We start from the raw sequence: 17,086 nt of genomic DNA on the forward strand, positions 1-17,086 counted from the left end.
ATGACCAAATCATCTGCTACTTTAAATGACTGAAAAAACATGGGAGAAAATGCTTCTAGCACACGTAGGCTACTACAGATACTGTAATAGTGTAATAGGTAATTCACGCTATGTTTATAAATGTGTTAGACGGTAATATAAACTAATTATATTATTGGTATGTATTTAATTAATGGAATTTGTATGATGGACACAGATTTTCTCAAATGCTTGTACGTGACACTGTTGTAATATATGAGCCCAAATGTGTCACCCAAAACGTAAATAGCAACTTTTGTTGTGCTGGGGGCTGTCAACTGTTTTTTTTTATGAAAAACGAAACATAAAAAACCCGGAAAATGTCCCATAAACCATGAAGGTGTCACTCGAAGCTCCCGTGTTTTGCAGGCCGTGAACTACCCACACGCAGTCATATCCAGTCATCACCAGCAGGGGCGGTAAAGTGAAACCACAACACATTTTCTGTACTCGAGAAGAAGCGCTCCGCTCACAGCAGTCCTCCTCAGTTCCGTTTGCTAGCCGACAGTTCCTAGAGCCACAACTATGGAGGAGGCAAAAAACAAAGAGAATAAGCAGCCCGAAAAGACCGATGAGAAGGAGAAGGGAAAGGGGCAGCAGTCCTCCGGGAAGGATAAGGAGAAAAAAGAGGACCAAGAATTGGTAAGTTGGAGTATTTTGCTAATTCAAATGTGTGCTAACGTTACCGGAGCCAGAGGTGTTATTTTGCCTTAGTCACTGCCGCTTAGACAACATGGTTGAGAAGGCCGAAGTCATTGCCATTCAAGATAGACGACTGGCATACTATCATTATCTTTTAAATAATTTCTCATATAATCACCATCACTTTGACTGGTTAGAACTTCGCGGTCCTTAAAAGTCGAGCACATAAACTCGTCTAGTTAGCTAACTTGAGGCTAGCCTAACTCAGCCGGTAAGCTAAGGTTAGCTTGCTAGTTGTCAGCGCCGCTGCCTGTACTGTCATCAATGCTAGCTCTGCTCCCTGAAGTGCTAGCTTATTTTTACCTAGCCAGGTTTAACGTTGCCTAACGAGTTGTATGACACAGCACCTCAGGTGAAGTCAAGTACACTCTCACGCCACATAATAACATTTATTCAAGCTGTTGCTAAAGACCGATTCATCAGTTGGCCAGCGCTAAGTGTCCCTGGTCAGATTATTTTGTTCGGTTAGTGGATAGCCATGTGAAAGTCAGTGCAAACATGGGGATTTGCAGCTGTCTTGTTATTCCTTGTGCAACATTTCCACGTTTTGGGTTAACATGTCATTATCACAATGGCAAATAACTCACTCTAATAGGGTTCAAAGATAGCAGAGTAATTAACAATTGGATCCAGCTGTTGAAATCCAAGCGCTATTGGGGCACACGATTAGATTAGCCAATAAACCATATTATAAACATTATATAAATAGTATAGCGTCTATGTGGTTACCTGCCAAACTAGCTGGTAAATTAGATGAACGCTCAACTGTCAAAGGCATTAAGTGATGGTCATTTTTCATCCTTCTAGTTTGTCATCATGCATCTACAAGGTCATTAAGTCACCACATTTTCTTCCACTTCATCTGTCCCACTTAGTTTTAAAGCAAATATTTAAAACAACACAATGACTTACTCGGCAATAGGCTAGGCAGTAACAGAAGTTGTCAGGTAGTTGGCAATGCAAGGTGGTGATCCATAGTTTCAAGAAGGCAACATAAGTAAGTAAACGTTATCTTTGCCATCAACATTTCCAATTAAAACATCTGGTCACCCCCTTTCAAGGCCAAAAGCAGCAGTGACAATAAATCCTTGTTTACATTGTTAACACTGTTATTTTCTAAACTTCTTCTCAGTCAGAGGAAGACAAGCAGTTACAAGAGGACCTGGAGATGATGGTGGAGAGACTGAGTGTAAGTGTTGTATTTATTAATTGCTGTTGTGTGTCAGGGTGTAATAGCACTTATAAGGCAAATAAATATCTCATATTTTATTCACACATTGGCAGGACAAGAACATAGAGTTGCACCGCCCGGCATTAGAAGAGCTGCGCAGACTTATCCGCTCCTCAACCACATCCATGACCTCAGTACCCAAGCCCCTCAAATTCCTGCGCCCACACTATGGCAAGCTCAAAGAGGCCTATGAGGGCATGACTCCTGGAGAGAACAAGGTAAGGCTCTACTATGCTGCTGCCAGAAATGTATGAATTGTATGCGTGGGCACTCTTTTTCTTTTGTGTGTGTGTAAAATATTCAATAGACTCACCATCGGAAGAATGTGTTCTTGATTTATCGGTAAATTCTTTGGTCTCTAAAACTACTACTGTAAAAATGTAGCAACGTGATGTCTTCCAATGCTTATCTTTTGTCCAACAGTCCAAAACAAAAACATATTCAGTGCAATATAATAGACTGTGGGAAGTTGCTAATCCTCACACATAAGAAGAGGATGAAATATTTGACATTTTTGCTTGAAAATTGACCTAAACAATTAATTGATTATCAAATTTAAATGTTTATAATTAAATGTTAAAATGTTCTAATTAATGAGAAAAAAAATGTTTGTATTTGCAGCATTTCTGTGCGGATGTGGCGTCGGTGCTGGCCATGACCATGAGTGGTGAGAGAGAGTGTCTGAAGTATCGTCTGCTAGGCTCCCAGGAAGAGCTGGCCTCCTGGGGACATGAATATGTCAGGTAAGGCACGGCTGTGCATCATCAGCTAATGCATGTAACATTCTAGTTGATATCGGAGAAGCTGCGTTGTAAATGCAGACATTTGTATGAATTGGTTCACTGTCAAATCAGTAGAACAATGACTTGTTGATTGCTGTCAAATGATTCTGTCCCCTTCTGTCTGGAGCCCTGGCTTCCTCAAAAACGGCCCGTGTGGAACAATGATCCCTGCGCTGAGCAGGCTGCAGATAGGAATTTAATGAAGCTTCGAGGCAGAGTTTTTGCCTTGAACATTTTTTGTTATCGAGTTACTCAAGTAACTCGAGTAATCCTTTGAGCCCTAATGAAGATCACTCTATGAATAAGGAAATTATGACGTGCATGGCTGATGTTGAGGAGCTCAGATGATGTGATTTTCTCTTTGGATTGTGTTTGCTTTATTTCTTGGTGCCAAGTATCTCTCTGTCTGTGGCCTTCCAGGCACCTGGCCGGTGAGGTGGCTAAAGAGTGGCAGGAGGTGGAGGAGAATGACAAGACGCAGCAGGAGACGCTGCTAAAACTCGTGAAGGAGATTGTGCCCTACAACATGGCCCACAATGCTGAGCATGAGGCATGCGACCTGCTGATGGAGATTGAGAGGCTTGATATGCTGGAGGATTACATTGATGAAAATGCCTACGGCAAAGTCTGCCTATACCTAACAAGGTATGTTTAAGTTTTACTTAGAAAACACAATCTTTATTGATTTTTAATCATGTCTTGAATTCATTTAAAAAATAGGGCTTGTTGACTTTTGAATCATGCCCATTTCATCTCCTAACTTTCTGCATCACTCCTCCAGCTGTGTGAGTTACGTTCCTGAGCCCGAAAACTCAGCACTGCTGAGATGTTCCCTGAACATCTTTAGGAAGTTCAACCGTTATCCGGAGGCCCTGCGCCTGGCCCTGATGCTCAACGACGTGGAGCTAGTAGAAAACATTTTCACATCCTGCAAAGACATGTAAGCACTATTAAAGTCTGTCTTTTTTTTTACACCCTGTACTTGGTTGATCCTTTTCATATATGCTCTCTCCTTGTAATGTAAGGCCCATTGTGTCATAGTGGGTGGCGTATAAAAAAACATGCTCCCTTTTGCCTTGCAGAGTTATCCAGAAGCAGATGGCCTTCATGCTGGGTCGCCATGGCATGTTCCTGGAGCTCAATGAGGATGTAGAGGACTATGAGGACTTGACAGAGATCATGTCCAACGTGCAGCTCAACAGCAACTTCTTGGCACTGGCCAGAGAGGTAAGAGAGGAGGAGGATCGATGAATTCAGAAATGTATTGACGTAGGAAAGAAACTGGACAACGGAGAGTCAACTTGTAACTGTTTCGTTGTAAAGGCTAGAAAACGACTCAGTATTTTCTCATTTAATTAAGAACTTTAGTGTAAACTAATCACATTTTCTGAGAAATGTCAGTTAGTATGTGATTGTTATCAATTTAGACATTGAAACTGTGTATCTCGATATACGATTCCCTTGAAAGAAGATAAATTACCATATTTAATTATCGCCCAGCCTTAATAATAACACATTGGAAATGTGCACAGTTACATCAATATATCAAGATCACATAGCATTTTCATTGCACAGTCCTGCATTAAATTAGTCATATTAAACCAATTCCTCTTGAGTAATTGGCAAATTCAAGACACTTTTATTTGACTTAAGATGGCATTACACAATTATATAATTATAAGATCTTCACATTTAATCTTTTATTAATAACACTCCCTTTGCCCTTTCCAGTTGGACATCATGGAACCTAAAGTCCCAGATGACATCTACAAAACACACCTGGAAAACAACAGTGAGTCCATTTCTGCAGCTTGTGTGTGTGATCATTATGGTTGGCTGTTGGTTGTTGGTTTGTATATTAATTGATTGGCCTTTTGCATGACCTTTTTGCTCCACATGACAGGATTTGGAGGAAGTGGCTCCCAGGTGGACTCTGCTCGTATGAACTTGGCATCTTCCTTCGTGAACGGCTTTGTCAACGCAGCCTTTGGACAGGACAAGCTGCTCACAGACGATGGCAACAAATGGTTGTACAAGAACAAGGACCACGGTAAAAGAAAACACACGAATACAGTAGTAGTCGTACTATCAATTAGGCCTGAAATCATATTTCTATCTGGACATTTCTTTATATTAGTCTCAATTTGGCTGATGTATAAAAACATCCAAATATTCATGGTGGTTTCTTTAATGTGTGATTTGTATGTATTTTACATGCATTTTATTTGATTGTTCAGTGACTAAAGATGATATAAATGTCCTCAGGTATGTTGAGCGCTGCCGCCTCCCTGGGCATGATCCTGCTGTGGGACGTGGATGGCGGCCTGACCCAGATTGACAAATATCTCTACTCCTCTGAGGACTACATCAAGGTAAACTTTGGAAACTTTTGATAGAATTCACATTAGTTTGACATAATCATGGGGTGGTAATAGTGCAACCTTTTTTAGGTGACCCATTAAAGATATCATTGTACCTCAACATCTTGGGACATCTCGACCTGTTGACATAGTTTTTTTTTAACTATGCAGTTTCTTAATTAGGTCTTCTCCAATAAGGAACCATTTTACAGAATAAACAAAAATAGGGATTTTCTGACACATGCTGTCACAGGTCTTTCAGGTTATGAGGAAAAATAATGAAAATGTATTCACATGTCTCTCTCATTTTTCTCACCCTTGCTTCGTCTCCCTCTGTGCAGTCCGGTGCCCTCCTGGCCTGTGGTATTGTCAACTCAGGTGTGAGGAACGAATGTGACCCAGCCCTCGCCCTCCTCTCTGACTATGTCCTCCACAACAGCAACGTCATGAGGATAGGGGCCATCTTTGGGTGAGGAGCATGTTCACATGTAAAAAGGTTTCGATTAGAACATATGTACAAGGATGTTTTCTACATATTACAATAACATTTTAGTGCTGTACATGAAAGGGATGGTTCACTACAAAATCAAAAATATTAGTACTGTTCTGTCTGTCAATCTGGATAATTTTTTCTGTGTTGGAGATATCAGCCCCTATGTTTTCTCTACTTGACCAATTTAATCTCTCTGGGGAATGGGTTATCTTATGATCACACATTATGGTGGTGTGTCTTGAGCCTTATCTTTTCGGTTTCAGACTGGGCCTCGCCTATGCTGGCTCCAATAGAGAAGACGTCCTGTCTCTGCTCCTCCCTGTCATGGGAGACTCCAAATCCAGCATGGAGGTATAGATGTGTGCTCCGTGCTTAAATGCTTGTCTCGCTCCACATAAGCTGAGCAGATGAACATTTGAGTGTGTGTTGAATCTGCAGGTGGTTGGAGTGACGGCGCTGGCATGCGGTATGATCGCAGTGGGATCTTGTAACGGTGATGTGACCTCCACAATTGTCCAGACCATTATGGAGAAGAGTGAACAAGAGCTGAAGGACACATATGCCCGCTGGTTGCCCTTAGGCCTGGGACTCAACCACTTGGGTAAGCATGGGCAGACCTCTGCAGTTGTCGCCATTTATGCTACAGAAGAAAAACATGACAAAACTACAACAATAGTGTATTTTAACTTTCTATCAGGAGGAATGTAAATGGCAGCAACACAAACGCTTGGTGGCAGATAATATGACCGACATCTTAACATGAAAAATTGTCCATCTTTGATTATGTTTGAGCCTCATTGATGTAAAACAGAGGCCACCTCCTCTCATCCCACCACCTTGTCTCTATGAAGCAGGTCTCTGGAGCCTGAAGCCTTATCTTATTTTAGACTTCAGCCTAGAAGAGTATACTGGGTAGAGGAAGAGCCTTAGGTCCTTGTTGGGTTAGCAAAACTTCCGTCTCAGCTCTCCTCTCTCCTCCCGGACCGGTCGACTCCAGTGTCAGTGGTGTGTGGTTCGGCAGGGTGACCAGGAAGATGTTGTTGGCAGTGATAATCTTAAAGCCTTTTTATCCAATTATGTCATATGCTATACATGCACCAGTAAAAGAAAATATGAAAAGACAATCAGAAAAAAATGTAGCAAAGTTTATGGGAACAACCAGCCTCTGCATGCTCCACCATTACCATTATCACTATCTTTTCTTCACTTCCTTTGTAATCTAGCTGCCTCAACTATTATGTCTGTGCTTTCACTTTCAATAGGTAAAGGAGAGGCGATTGAGACAACCCTGGCAGCTCTACAGGTTGTACCTGAACCTTTCCGCAGCTTTGCCAACACGCTAGTGGATATCTGTGCATATGCAGGTCAGTCTCGTAGTACTTTCTTCCAGCCATATTTTGTTATTTGTTTGCATTGTATCCATCACTCAGTCTCTGCATTTATGCTCTTCTTTATAAGTCAACCGTATGCAGATCTACCTGTAGTAGTGCAATGTCTTCTGATTTAATCTTCAAAACTGGCATAACTCACTGTAATAATTTGCCTCCATCGTAGGTTCTGGTAATGTGCTGAAGGTGCAGCAGCTTCTCCATATCTGCAGTGAGCACTACGAAGCCAAGGAGAAGGAAAAAGAGGAGGACAAGGACAAGAAGGATAAGAAGGATAAAGATAAGAAGGAGACTGCTGCGGACATGGGCTCCCACCAGGTACTAGCTTAATACAGTGATTACCCTCAAACATAAATAATTTGCCAATATCTCTTCTCTTTTTAATAATTCTTTATCAGATTCTTTATGGATACGTGTAAGTTGGTTTATTATGTTTTCCTCTCAGGGTGTAGCTGTTCTTGGAATTGCCCTGATTGCCATGGGGGAGGAAATCGGTTCTGAAATGGCACTGCGAACATTTGGACATCTGGTCAGTATTACTTCCCTTTACTCCAGTTGCAAACTTATCAGGGGCAAAAACGGTGACAAAGATGTGAATCCTCCCACTATATAATTATCGTAATTTACTGCTACAAAAGTAATTTAAGAGAGGCATCAGGTCAGGGCACTTTGGTTGTCCCTGGTTGCCCTCGAACAGGCAGCAAGGCACGCCTCTCAGGTGGTGGTGATGGCAAACGAGGCGTGCAGTCTGGATGAGGCCCAGACATCTGGAGCTTAGTTGCCATGCAGAGTCTGCAGCACAGGGGCCAGCCGCCAACCTGCCTGGAAATTGCCCTCTGATGATGAGGCTGGCAGTCACGGACAGGTGACGGCAGGCTACAGTGACAGCCAACCAATGCACGCATACCTTAGGGGGGGAAAAAATAATAATCATCCTAATGTCCTTAATGTGTCAGACTAAGATCTTCATAGAAAGTCATGTGTCAACTGTGTGTGCTGGGGTGTGACAGCTGAAATGGGCAAGTCAAATAATTTAACCCAAATGTTATTTTTCTATGTCTTCACATCATCAGCTGCGTTATGGTGAGCCCACCCTGAGGCGAGCGGTGCCCCTTGCCTTGGCTCTCATTTCCGTGTCCAACCCTCGTTTGAACATCTTGGACACCCTCAGCAAGTTTTCCCATGATGCTGACCCCGAGGTGTCCCACAACTCCATCTTTGCCATGGGCATGGTGGGCAGTGGTAAGTCAGAATATAGGTATTACGTGGAATAATGTTAACGGCTGCAACAATACTAAAAACCCTGTAAGTGTCCGAAATTATGATTGTCATGATTTAAGGGCTTTGATGACTAGGAATAAATGGCTCGTAATGAAAGGGCTGTACTGAATAATTAAAAGCTTCACAACAGTTGAATGTTATTCATTCAGTTTAAACATGGTATTTCTGCACAGCTGCATATAAAGATCGGGCTACGCTCATATTAGTATTATACTGTCTGTAGAATTAGATTCCAGTGGTGGTTGTATAGGATTGTTTTCGACTTGTGCAATACAAATATTTCCACTAATCCCAGAACTTGTAATGTTCAAAAGTCCAAATGTATTGAAAAAAGATTGACATGTTTACCCAGCAAAATATTCTGCTTCAATCCATACAAGTTGGCGATTTTCATTTTCCCTGCATTCAAAAAATGTTTTGCTGCAACAGTGAAGAGTAATATTCTTTAAAGAAAGTTGATTTAATAATTAAAAAGACTAATCGTTTAATCCGATGAGGTTCAAATTTAGGATTTAGTTTGAGGATTATAAGGGTTTATTTTAGGGTGATGACTTTAGAACAAACGTTAGAAGCTGCATTGGAAATGCTCTATAGAAGCTTTGATTGTTAAAAAAATTACATTCGGGATAAACCTATAATGTAATTGTCACGGCACCAATATTAGTATTCTGACGTGCATATATTAGCTTGATTCGTGTTTTGCTGTTTTTAATCAAATTGGCGAAACCAAGAAATGGAAAATATCAAATTAAGCTTAATAATAAAGCCTACGCTATTTAATAATAAGCACCCATCCCTAAGAACCTTCTTAAAAACAAAAAGGGTATTTCCACTAGATATAATGCATCGAATTCTTGAAGGTGTATTGTCATTTTCAATGATGCTCAATGCCGCCTCTGCCTCTCGCGTTGACTTCCTCAACATATTTAACAGGCTCTTCATTTTTTCCATTCCCTCAGGCACAAATAACGCCCGTCTGGCCGCCATGCTGAGGCAGCTGGCACAGTATCACGCCAAAGACCCTAACAATCTCTTCATGGTGCGACTGGCTCAGGTGGGTGGCAACACAAAAGATACTCTGTACCATACACAAGCAATTTTGAGGGTGTTGCGTTTGCATGACTGACAAGTGACTCTGCTGTATTTTTGCCTCCACAGGGTCTGACTCACCTGGGCAAAGGCACACTGACACTCTGTCCCTACCATAGCGACAGGCAGCTGATGAGTCAGGTCGCCGTGGCCGGACTGCTTACCGTGCTCGTTTCCTTCCTCGACGTCAAGAACAGTTAGTTAATTCTCCTCCTGCTGCCTTCGCCTCGGCTCTCTGCTTTCAGACTCTCATAACGTTGTCCATTTGTGTTAATGATTTGAAGGTTGTATTCTGTGTTAATACCCCCCTTGTGTTCACTGTGTTATCCTACAGTTATCCTGGGGAAATCTCACTACATTCTCTACGGGCTGGTAGCGGCCATGCAGCCACGCATGCTGGTCACCTTCGACGAGGAGCTACGACCACTGCCCGTGTCTGTCAGAGTCGGACAGGTGAAGCCTAGGGAATTTAGTATTGGTTTACTTAGTATGACTGAAATATTTCTCATTGACTCTTTAGTTTGATTTGCTTTTATTTGATTTCTTGCTGAGAGTCAGATGAGAAGATGGATGCCACTCATGCCCGACTGTTAAATGTGAAGCTGGAGCCAGTTGGCAAACATTCTCCTGGCTGTAGCTTCATATTTAACAGGATCTCACACATGTGAGATTGGCATTGGTCTTCTGATTGCCACAGGAAACTGAATAAGGACAAACATGTAGAAATATTCTTTTATAAAAAATCCTCTATTTATTATGTTTATGGAGTTGTATCAGCAAACCAAATCCAATAATTCTGCTGTTACGGTGAAAGGAGAAATGGCTGTTTAACACAAGTCTGTTTGTGTGATCTGTCTACAGGCTGTGGATGTCGTGGGCCAGGCAGGTAAGCCAAAGGCCATCACAGGTTTCCAGACCCACACCACGCCAGTGTTGCTGGCTCACGGAGAGAGAGCAGAGCTGGCCACAGAGGAGTACCTCCCTGTCACCCCCATCCTGGAGGGCTTTGTTATCCTCCGCAAGAACCCCAACTATGAAACCTAGACTGGACCCTCCCTCCCCCCACACACACACTCAAAAAAAAAAAAAAAGAACCATTCTCCGTGGCCTCTCCCTGTGTTTGTAAGGGTAGCCCTCCATGGCTCTTTGCAGTTGTTATATTTAGTTCTTTAATTCATGGCTGAAAAGAGCAAGTATGGCTTAATTCTTCTTCCTTGCTGTGTCGTCTCACTGTTGTCTGTGGCCCAGCTCACCCAGCTCCAGCAGTAATAAAAAATGGATGGTTTGAGTCTGGTTGATTGGAGTGGGGTGACACAGGAAGGCTAAAACTGGGAACTTGTCCACTCTTAAGATGGTTTCCTCATTGCCTCGAATTTTGATCCACCTCTCCCACATTTACCGAACCAGCCGTTTGATGGACCTGCGGCCAGTTCAACCTGTATATGTCATCGGTAAATGAATAGCAACTGCTCTGTCCACATCAGTGCTTCAAAATGTGTTTCTTTTCTCCACTTCTGACATCCTAAGTAATGTTTTGTAATTAGAGCATTTAAAAGTATGTATTCATGATCACATGTTGCTTCTGTTTTTATTTTATTTTTTTTTGGTTTTTGTTACAGTACTGTAAAAGGTTGACTCAAAAATAAAAACTCAGATCCACATGGTGGAAACGTGATGGCTGCGTGTTATTCAGGCGCAAAGGGCGTCATTGCTGCTTTATTATAATTGACTCGAAACTCACAAGTGCTGTTAAGCAGACTGCTGGTTCTCCACAAGGAGGTGCTGTTTAGTTATTTGCAACGCCACTAGAGGAACGAAATCTCTTAGGTACTATACACGCATATATACGTATACAAACATAAATATACATTTTTTTCTATCAGTACGAACATCTTTGTAAATATGCATAATGGAAAGCAATAGCTGAGACCTATTTGTCTTTTTAGTAAATGTCTGCTACATACACTTTAGCTGAAATACAGTAGCCTACTAATACGAGTAAGACATAGGAAAGGTTGTTATACCTTACTTCCAGTGGATATTAAATGCTCAATTCGAACTTCAGCATTAGGCTTTATGCGTTTTGTAAACGCTGTTCTTTTAATGAACTTTTACGAAACGGGTATAACACTTGTGGCCACTGCATCCCTCTTGGCCCGTTTTCAGGCGTATGACATCATACTGTGTCTCATTTGTCTTTCATGTCACTGACTTCATTTCACCCACAAAGACATTTGCGAAATGTCAATACGGTTTTGTTCCGTAGCTGCATTAACAATGGCAACTTTGTTCTAATTGGTTAACACAAGTTTAAAATCTTAAAAATGGTAATATTACACCATCGACGCGTCTCAAAGCGTGCTGTTTACGTTCAAACCGAATAAAGACAATGGAGACGACAACGGATATTACAATACAGGCATTTACAGTTGAGAACATGATTACTATGAAAGTTTCACGTGATGGGATTTCGCCGGAATTACCTAGCTACCGGCTTCCGGGAAGATTTTCCGTCCGTCCGGCTCTGCGGACTCAAGGAGAGAAAGGTAATGCCGCGGTCCTCAGCTAAATTGTTTATTAAAATGCTCAAATTGTCCGATAAGTGTCAAGCCACTGATTTATAAAGTCTCTGGAAGGACAAGGAAATGTACGTTTCGCCTCAGTCTTGAGATATGCCTCGCTGGGTGACTTTCTTTAGTGTCTTCTACTGGTGTTCCTGCTGTGTTTTCAGGGATTAGCTGGCTAGCTGGCTGCTAGCATTCCATGCTAATGCGACGTGGGTGTTCTTTCTTCACTTTAGCTTGTCCAGCTAGCAAGCTAACACTACGATAGGCAGCGTAATGGGTACTTATTCGTATATGTTAGAAACATGTCATATCGTGTGTAACATATTCTATTTGATAAGCGACAAATTGATTGTCGCGTCACAATGTTGTTGTTTTCGCCGGTTAAAGTAATTTGTGCTGCTAGCTATCCAACCGCTTGCTAGCTAGGTAGCAGCGGGTAGCAGTAGGTTAAATCACTCTAGTTGTGTCCAAGCCGGGTTTTGCCCCGGCACCACCCTCCCGGCATATAGTGATGGCATTTATGTTCTCGTATTTGCCAGCCTGACTGCGTATAAAATCACGCCTGTTGACAGTCGTGGTTGTAAATAACGTGCATACTGATAACGCGATACCTGAAACCATGTGATAGCGACCCAACGTTGGTGTCAGACATCTGAAACCATTAACGTTCGGCGGTTAAGTATAGAAGGTGGTCTATATGGGTGTGTGGTCGTTAATGCAGCAACATGAGGGTCACTGTTCATTAGCCAAACAAACGTTACTGCGCTCGTAACCCGGGCAATAAAACATATGTTACAGTGTGTTGTATTGACACGTATTCAGTGTCGGTTCTGACATGCTTGGATACATGAGACATTGTGTTTGAAGTGTAAAGTGTTGGACTGATCTGACGGGACGGTTGTTTTGAGCCTCGAAGCCGGTGACACCTTCATTAGGGCCTTGCCGGGTTTAATGACAGGTCGCCTTCAGGTTAGCCGCCGTAATGGAAGTCGATGCAACACGGAAACTTTTGTGAATGTTTTATTTTTCATCAGCATCCCCTGCAGTGCATGCATGCAAACCAAGGCTGCCCCGGTGGTGGAGGTGGTGGTGGTGGTGGTGTTGAACTGGGCGAGATGTTTGGCTGCGAACCGAAACCGAGGGCTCTGACTCATTCTGGCCAGTTAGAGAAACGTTAGGTTATCCTCTTGTCACGACACCGGTGACAGCACGGCTGCTGTGTTCGTACCTAGCTAAAGCTGTGCAGCGTAGTTACTGTCTGTAAGTAGCATATTGAGCATTGGCATACAAACGTACGAGGCTAATAACCGGTTACTTTAGCCACCTCGCTTAGCTCCACAGTTATCTCGGCTATTATTGAAATGCATGGACTCGACCGCCGTCGCACATGTGTTCACTGTCGACTAGTTGAAACTTTCTGCGCACTGGCGTTGCATGGTTTATGCTCCATTTTTAAACACGGTAGGTGATCGTCAGAGAACGACATCGGCCGAGGCGTGGCTGGCGTGAAGCCGGCAGCCGGGCTGTGCATCGCGCCAATAGCAGGAGAAACCACGTGGTAAATCCAGGTTGGGCCTAGGAAAGTTAGCAACATGGCTAACAGCACAACAGCATGTCTTCGCGACCATACGTACCTGTGTTTTGCATAACTGCGCGTTTGGGAGATGTGTGTTTATTACAATCCCAGGCAGATGACGGTGTTTGTCGTACGTTTTGTGCGCGAGCGTGTGTGAGTAGACGGGCAGACACGCCCCTGTGTCATAGCAAAAGTGTCCCCACAGTTTCAGCATTAAACACCGGCGTGTTACCAATGGATAGTTAGCTCGTCGCGTTAATATCCCGACACTGACATGACGGCATGAGATTGCTTGCTTACATCGCTGGTATGTTCTCGTTTAAGTCGTTGTTCGATAGCGTCACGCACCTCCTTGCTGTGTCGTTGTGATGTTGAGGACTGCAGACATGTGACTTTAGCTGAGAATGTGGGTCCAAAATGGATGCAGTTTCCTAATGCTAATCGAGGCAGATGTTTTTGTTTTTTTTCCACCCAAGTCTATGTCTACAAACATGAATCTTCGTTTACTGTTCATCAACCCCAGAGAGTGTTATGCAGTGATCTCCGGCATGCTTTAGTGTTGTGAATGAAACTAATAGCATAAGTGTAATGGCAGGACAAATGCATGATGTGTCAGAGCCAGGCTGTCACAGTTTGCCTGACATAAGGACACTACTGAGCTTCCTGTTGTGAAACGTGAAAGCGTCTGGGCATGTGTGGGTTTTGGCACAATGTTAGTTAGCCAGAGGAACACAGAGGGGGTTGGGCAGGACAAGCTGTACTGGTGTGATGCTGTGTCATTCAGTGGAGCTAAACTTGGACTGTCTGTACATCCTTCTCAACTTGAAATGCTGTGTGCTCGTCACCGACCGTTAATGGTTGCACACCTGATCATGGACAGGCAATTTAGTTTAAGGTCTTGAGCATTGTCAGTAGGCAGCAGAGTAATATTGTAAATACTGAGTTTGTTCTTTAACATCTGTTGTTTTTTTCATTGATTTGTGTTTGTTTAAGCTGATATAGCCTCATGTCAAAGGAGCACTCCACTCATTTTAAATATTGCTTCTGTGGCTCTGAAGGGAGCTTTCTAAAATCTGAGAAAAAAAATAACCCCCATAGTGCAAATTAGCTTACACGATAAACCAGGTGTGTGTGGTGCTATAAAGATGTGGGCATTTATATACCAGACATGCATCAACTAAATTCAGACTATTCGGTTGCATAATAGCAACCTGTGTTTTACAGGCTTAACCCAGACTAAGGACTGAAATTCAGGATATCTTGGCCCCCGCTGCTTGGGTTTTTACTTGTGCGTCACCCAACTTTGTGTGAGTCTAATATCAAATCAGTGGAATAGCTTACTTCTTTTCAGAAGCAGCATGGTTCTACAGAAACCCAACATTTAGCCTATCATAGATAACTTTGGCTCTCATCTGCTTTGGTAAACATGAATATAAACTTAATTTGTTAAAAATGTGTTGGTCCTGCCTGTAAAGGACCAAATACACCACTCCGTTTTACATACGCCCTTTTTTTCTGGCTTGTGGGCAAAATTTAAGTGAGAGTTTTTCACAGTTAAAGTGAACCAGCTGAATTCTGCTACCACAGGATTAGATGTCACTGTGTTACTACCACAGCCAGAACTAGTGTATTACTATGGAAGGTACAGACTGTCATCACAGCCTGCAGGCCAGAAAACTTTATATAACCGAGGAGTTATTGGTAAAATAAGTAAGGCGCAATGGGCTTTTAGCAGATGAGGAGTCGGTGTGTCAATTGCATTATAAGTAGTCCTTAAAAGTAACCAAATACAATGTGTATTATGGCATTTTATGGCACGGCAAAATGCAAATGCCATAATACCCCCCCCCAACTTTACCTGTAGACAGTAGTAGCAGTAAAGTTGGCTTGGTTCACAGTGGAGAATGTATTGAGAGAAGGTTTCATTTAGCACACAGAGTCCAGACGATGGTGTGTACAGAGTCAGACAGTGGTAAACCTACAGTGGCCACACTATGGACTGCATACTGCTCAGGCTTGATTCCAATTTTAACCAGCAGCCACTTACCATATTGCAGCAAAAAAAAAATCCTCCTCTGTCCCAAAAGGCATTTTGGGAGATTCAGAGAGACCTCTGTAAAACGTTTTTACAGGACATCTCAAACTTCAAACAAGGTAGATTATGAACCTTTTTTTGTTAGCAATTTTTGATCCATGGGGGGTTTATATTTGAAAAACTGTCCTTGAGACAAGAAAAATTATCATTGGTCTGACCATCTTGGGGTCCCAATTCTTATAGTACATCCATAGGCTACACCCTCCATAGGTGACATGATGGCCAATGTCTTTAGCAAATGTTCTACCCTCTTGCGGGTCATGGGAGTGCATGCAGACGGTTATGCAACAGTTGAAGGAGCATGTTTCTGTCTGGATCTCCACAGTGCTGCATGTCAGACCAGCTCAAATGACTGTGTGTGATTAGGGGGTGGAGTACAGTGGGGTTTGCCTTGCATTAGCTCACACAACTCCCCTAAAAGAAAGATTCTTGCAAAAAATTAGTGATTAGCATAATCAATATGGTGGTGTTTTTATTGTTAAGAAGCCAGCCACGTTCAACTACTTGAGGTTAAAGCTTTCCTCCACTCACCTTAAGGTTTCTATTAGTGTGTCCCCTGGTCAGAGGAGAAATGCCTGTGAGACTGTGTAGGTTGTTAGACCCTTTTTTACCCCCGAGATTGTTGACTCAGCATTTCAACTCCCAGCTAGCCCTGCTCAGTCTGGCCATCTTCCTGTCTGTGAATGATCCTTTGAACTGCTGCCTGACAGCCCTTTACTATGGACTTTCTTAATCCAAATGTATATTGCTGCTGTTCTCCAAGCTCCAAGGCTCCAGTATTCATGGAAGAAGCTTAACATCAATGTCTGTCAGTCAGTGTTTTACTTTCATATCAATCTTGTATTGGTTTCCCCGTATGAGTCATCATGGCAAAATGGGGGGGCTGAAGACGCCTACTATAGCGGGAACTACAACAGAGGGGTTTTCAACTATTTGGCCGGTGTTTCTGTCTGTGGATAGATTGTGTCATCACGATAGCATCGCAACCCTGCACGGTGCAGTCACAAAATGTTTTGAGATTCAGTTGAGATCCAAATGAAAGTTGAGTTTGAAGATGGGTGTGGTCTGAGCAAGGTATGAAGAGGCTGTTGGACCCTCCACTTTTACTCCTGTGGACCAACTTGGCCTCATGAGTCTGAGCAAGGGCACTGGAAGTGGGGCTGTAGGATGTGAGGAAGGGGGAATTGAGCCCCACGTCATGCCCCTGGTCTGATTTGGCATTGCTATAGGTGTAATCTACGGAGCCCCGGAGAGGCCATCCAGAGAAAAATAATAAATATTGAGGCCACGTTTTACTACATTGAGCGCACGAGATACAACTTGTCCCCATGTTTTACTTAATTTGTGGCCACGAGATAAGTTAGGGCGCACAATTGCCCCCTCTCCCCCGCCCGCTTGCACTCACGCTGCTCTCGGCCCGATAGCCTGTTGTACATGCGTCATCACGTTGTAATACGACACACGCATGGCTTGATGTAGTTTTCCAGAAGCAGCGTCTCAAAGT

General features: G+C 42.9%; 2 protein-coding genes across 3 annotated transcripts in view; both read left to right on the forward strand.

Annotated features, from left to right (window-relative positions):
- Positions 1–481: 481 nt before the first annotated feature.
- Positions 482–11,019, forward strand: psmd2 (proteasome 26S subunit ubiquitin receptor, non-ATPase 2). The gene is made up of 21 exons (XM_084020023.1): positions 482–660; positions 1,853–1,909; positions 2,005–2,169; positions 2,573–2,694; positions 3,154–3,378; positions 3,515–3,673; positions 3,816–3,960; positions 4,465–4,525; positions 4,637–4,783; positions 4,999–5,105; positions 5,435–5,562; positions 5,850–5,937; positions 6,025–6,187; positions 6,849–6,950; positions 7,141–7,292; positions 7,420–7,503; positions 8,048–8,216; positions 9,215–9,309; positions 9,414–9,540; positions 9,679–9,797; positions 10,206–11,019. Exons 1-21 carry the CDS (start codon positions 544–546, stop codon positions 10,386–10,388), a joined length of 2,715 nt encoding a protein of 904 aa, XP_083876149.1. The 5' UTR covers positions 482–543; the 3' UTR covers positions 10,389–11,019.
- An 830-nt stretch (positions 11,020–11,849) lies between these two features.
- eif4g1b (eukaryotic translation initiation factor 4 gamma, 1b) overlaps positions 11,850–17,086 on the forward strand; it is a 40,822-nt gene continuing 35,585 nt past the window's right edge. Inside the window, exon 1 of one of the 2 annotated variants that reach the window (XM_084020015.1) lies at positions 11,850–11,890. The gene's annotated coding sequence lies outside the window, so the exon portion shown is untranslated. The remainder of the gene's footprint in view (positions 11,891–17,086) is intronic. The other variant, XM_084020017.1, reaches the window with a different exon arrangement.

Source organism: Eutrigla gurnardus (assembly GCF_963514095.1).
Source record: "Eutrigla gurnardus genome assembly, chromosome: 10".
Classification (NCBI taxonomy): domain Eukaryota; kingdom Metazoa; phylum Chordata; class Actinopteri; order Perciformes; family Triglidae; genus Eutrigla; species Eutrigla gurnardus.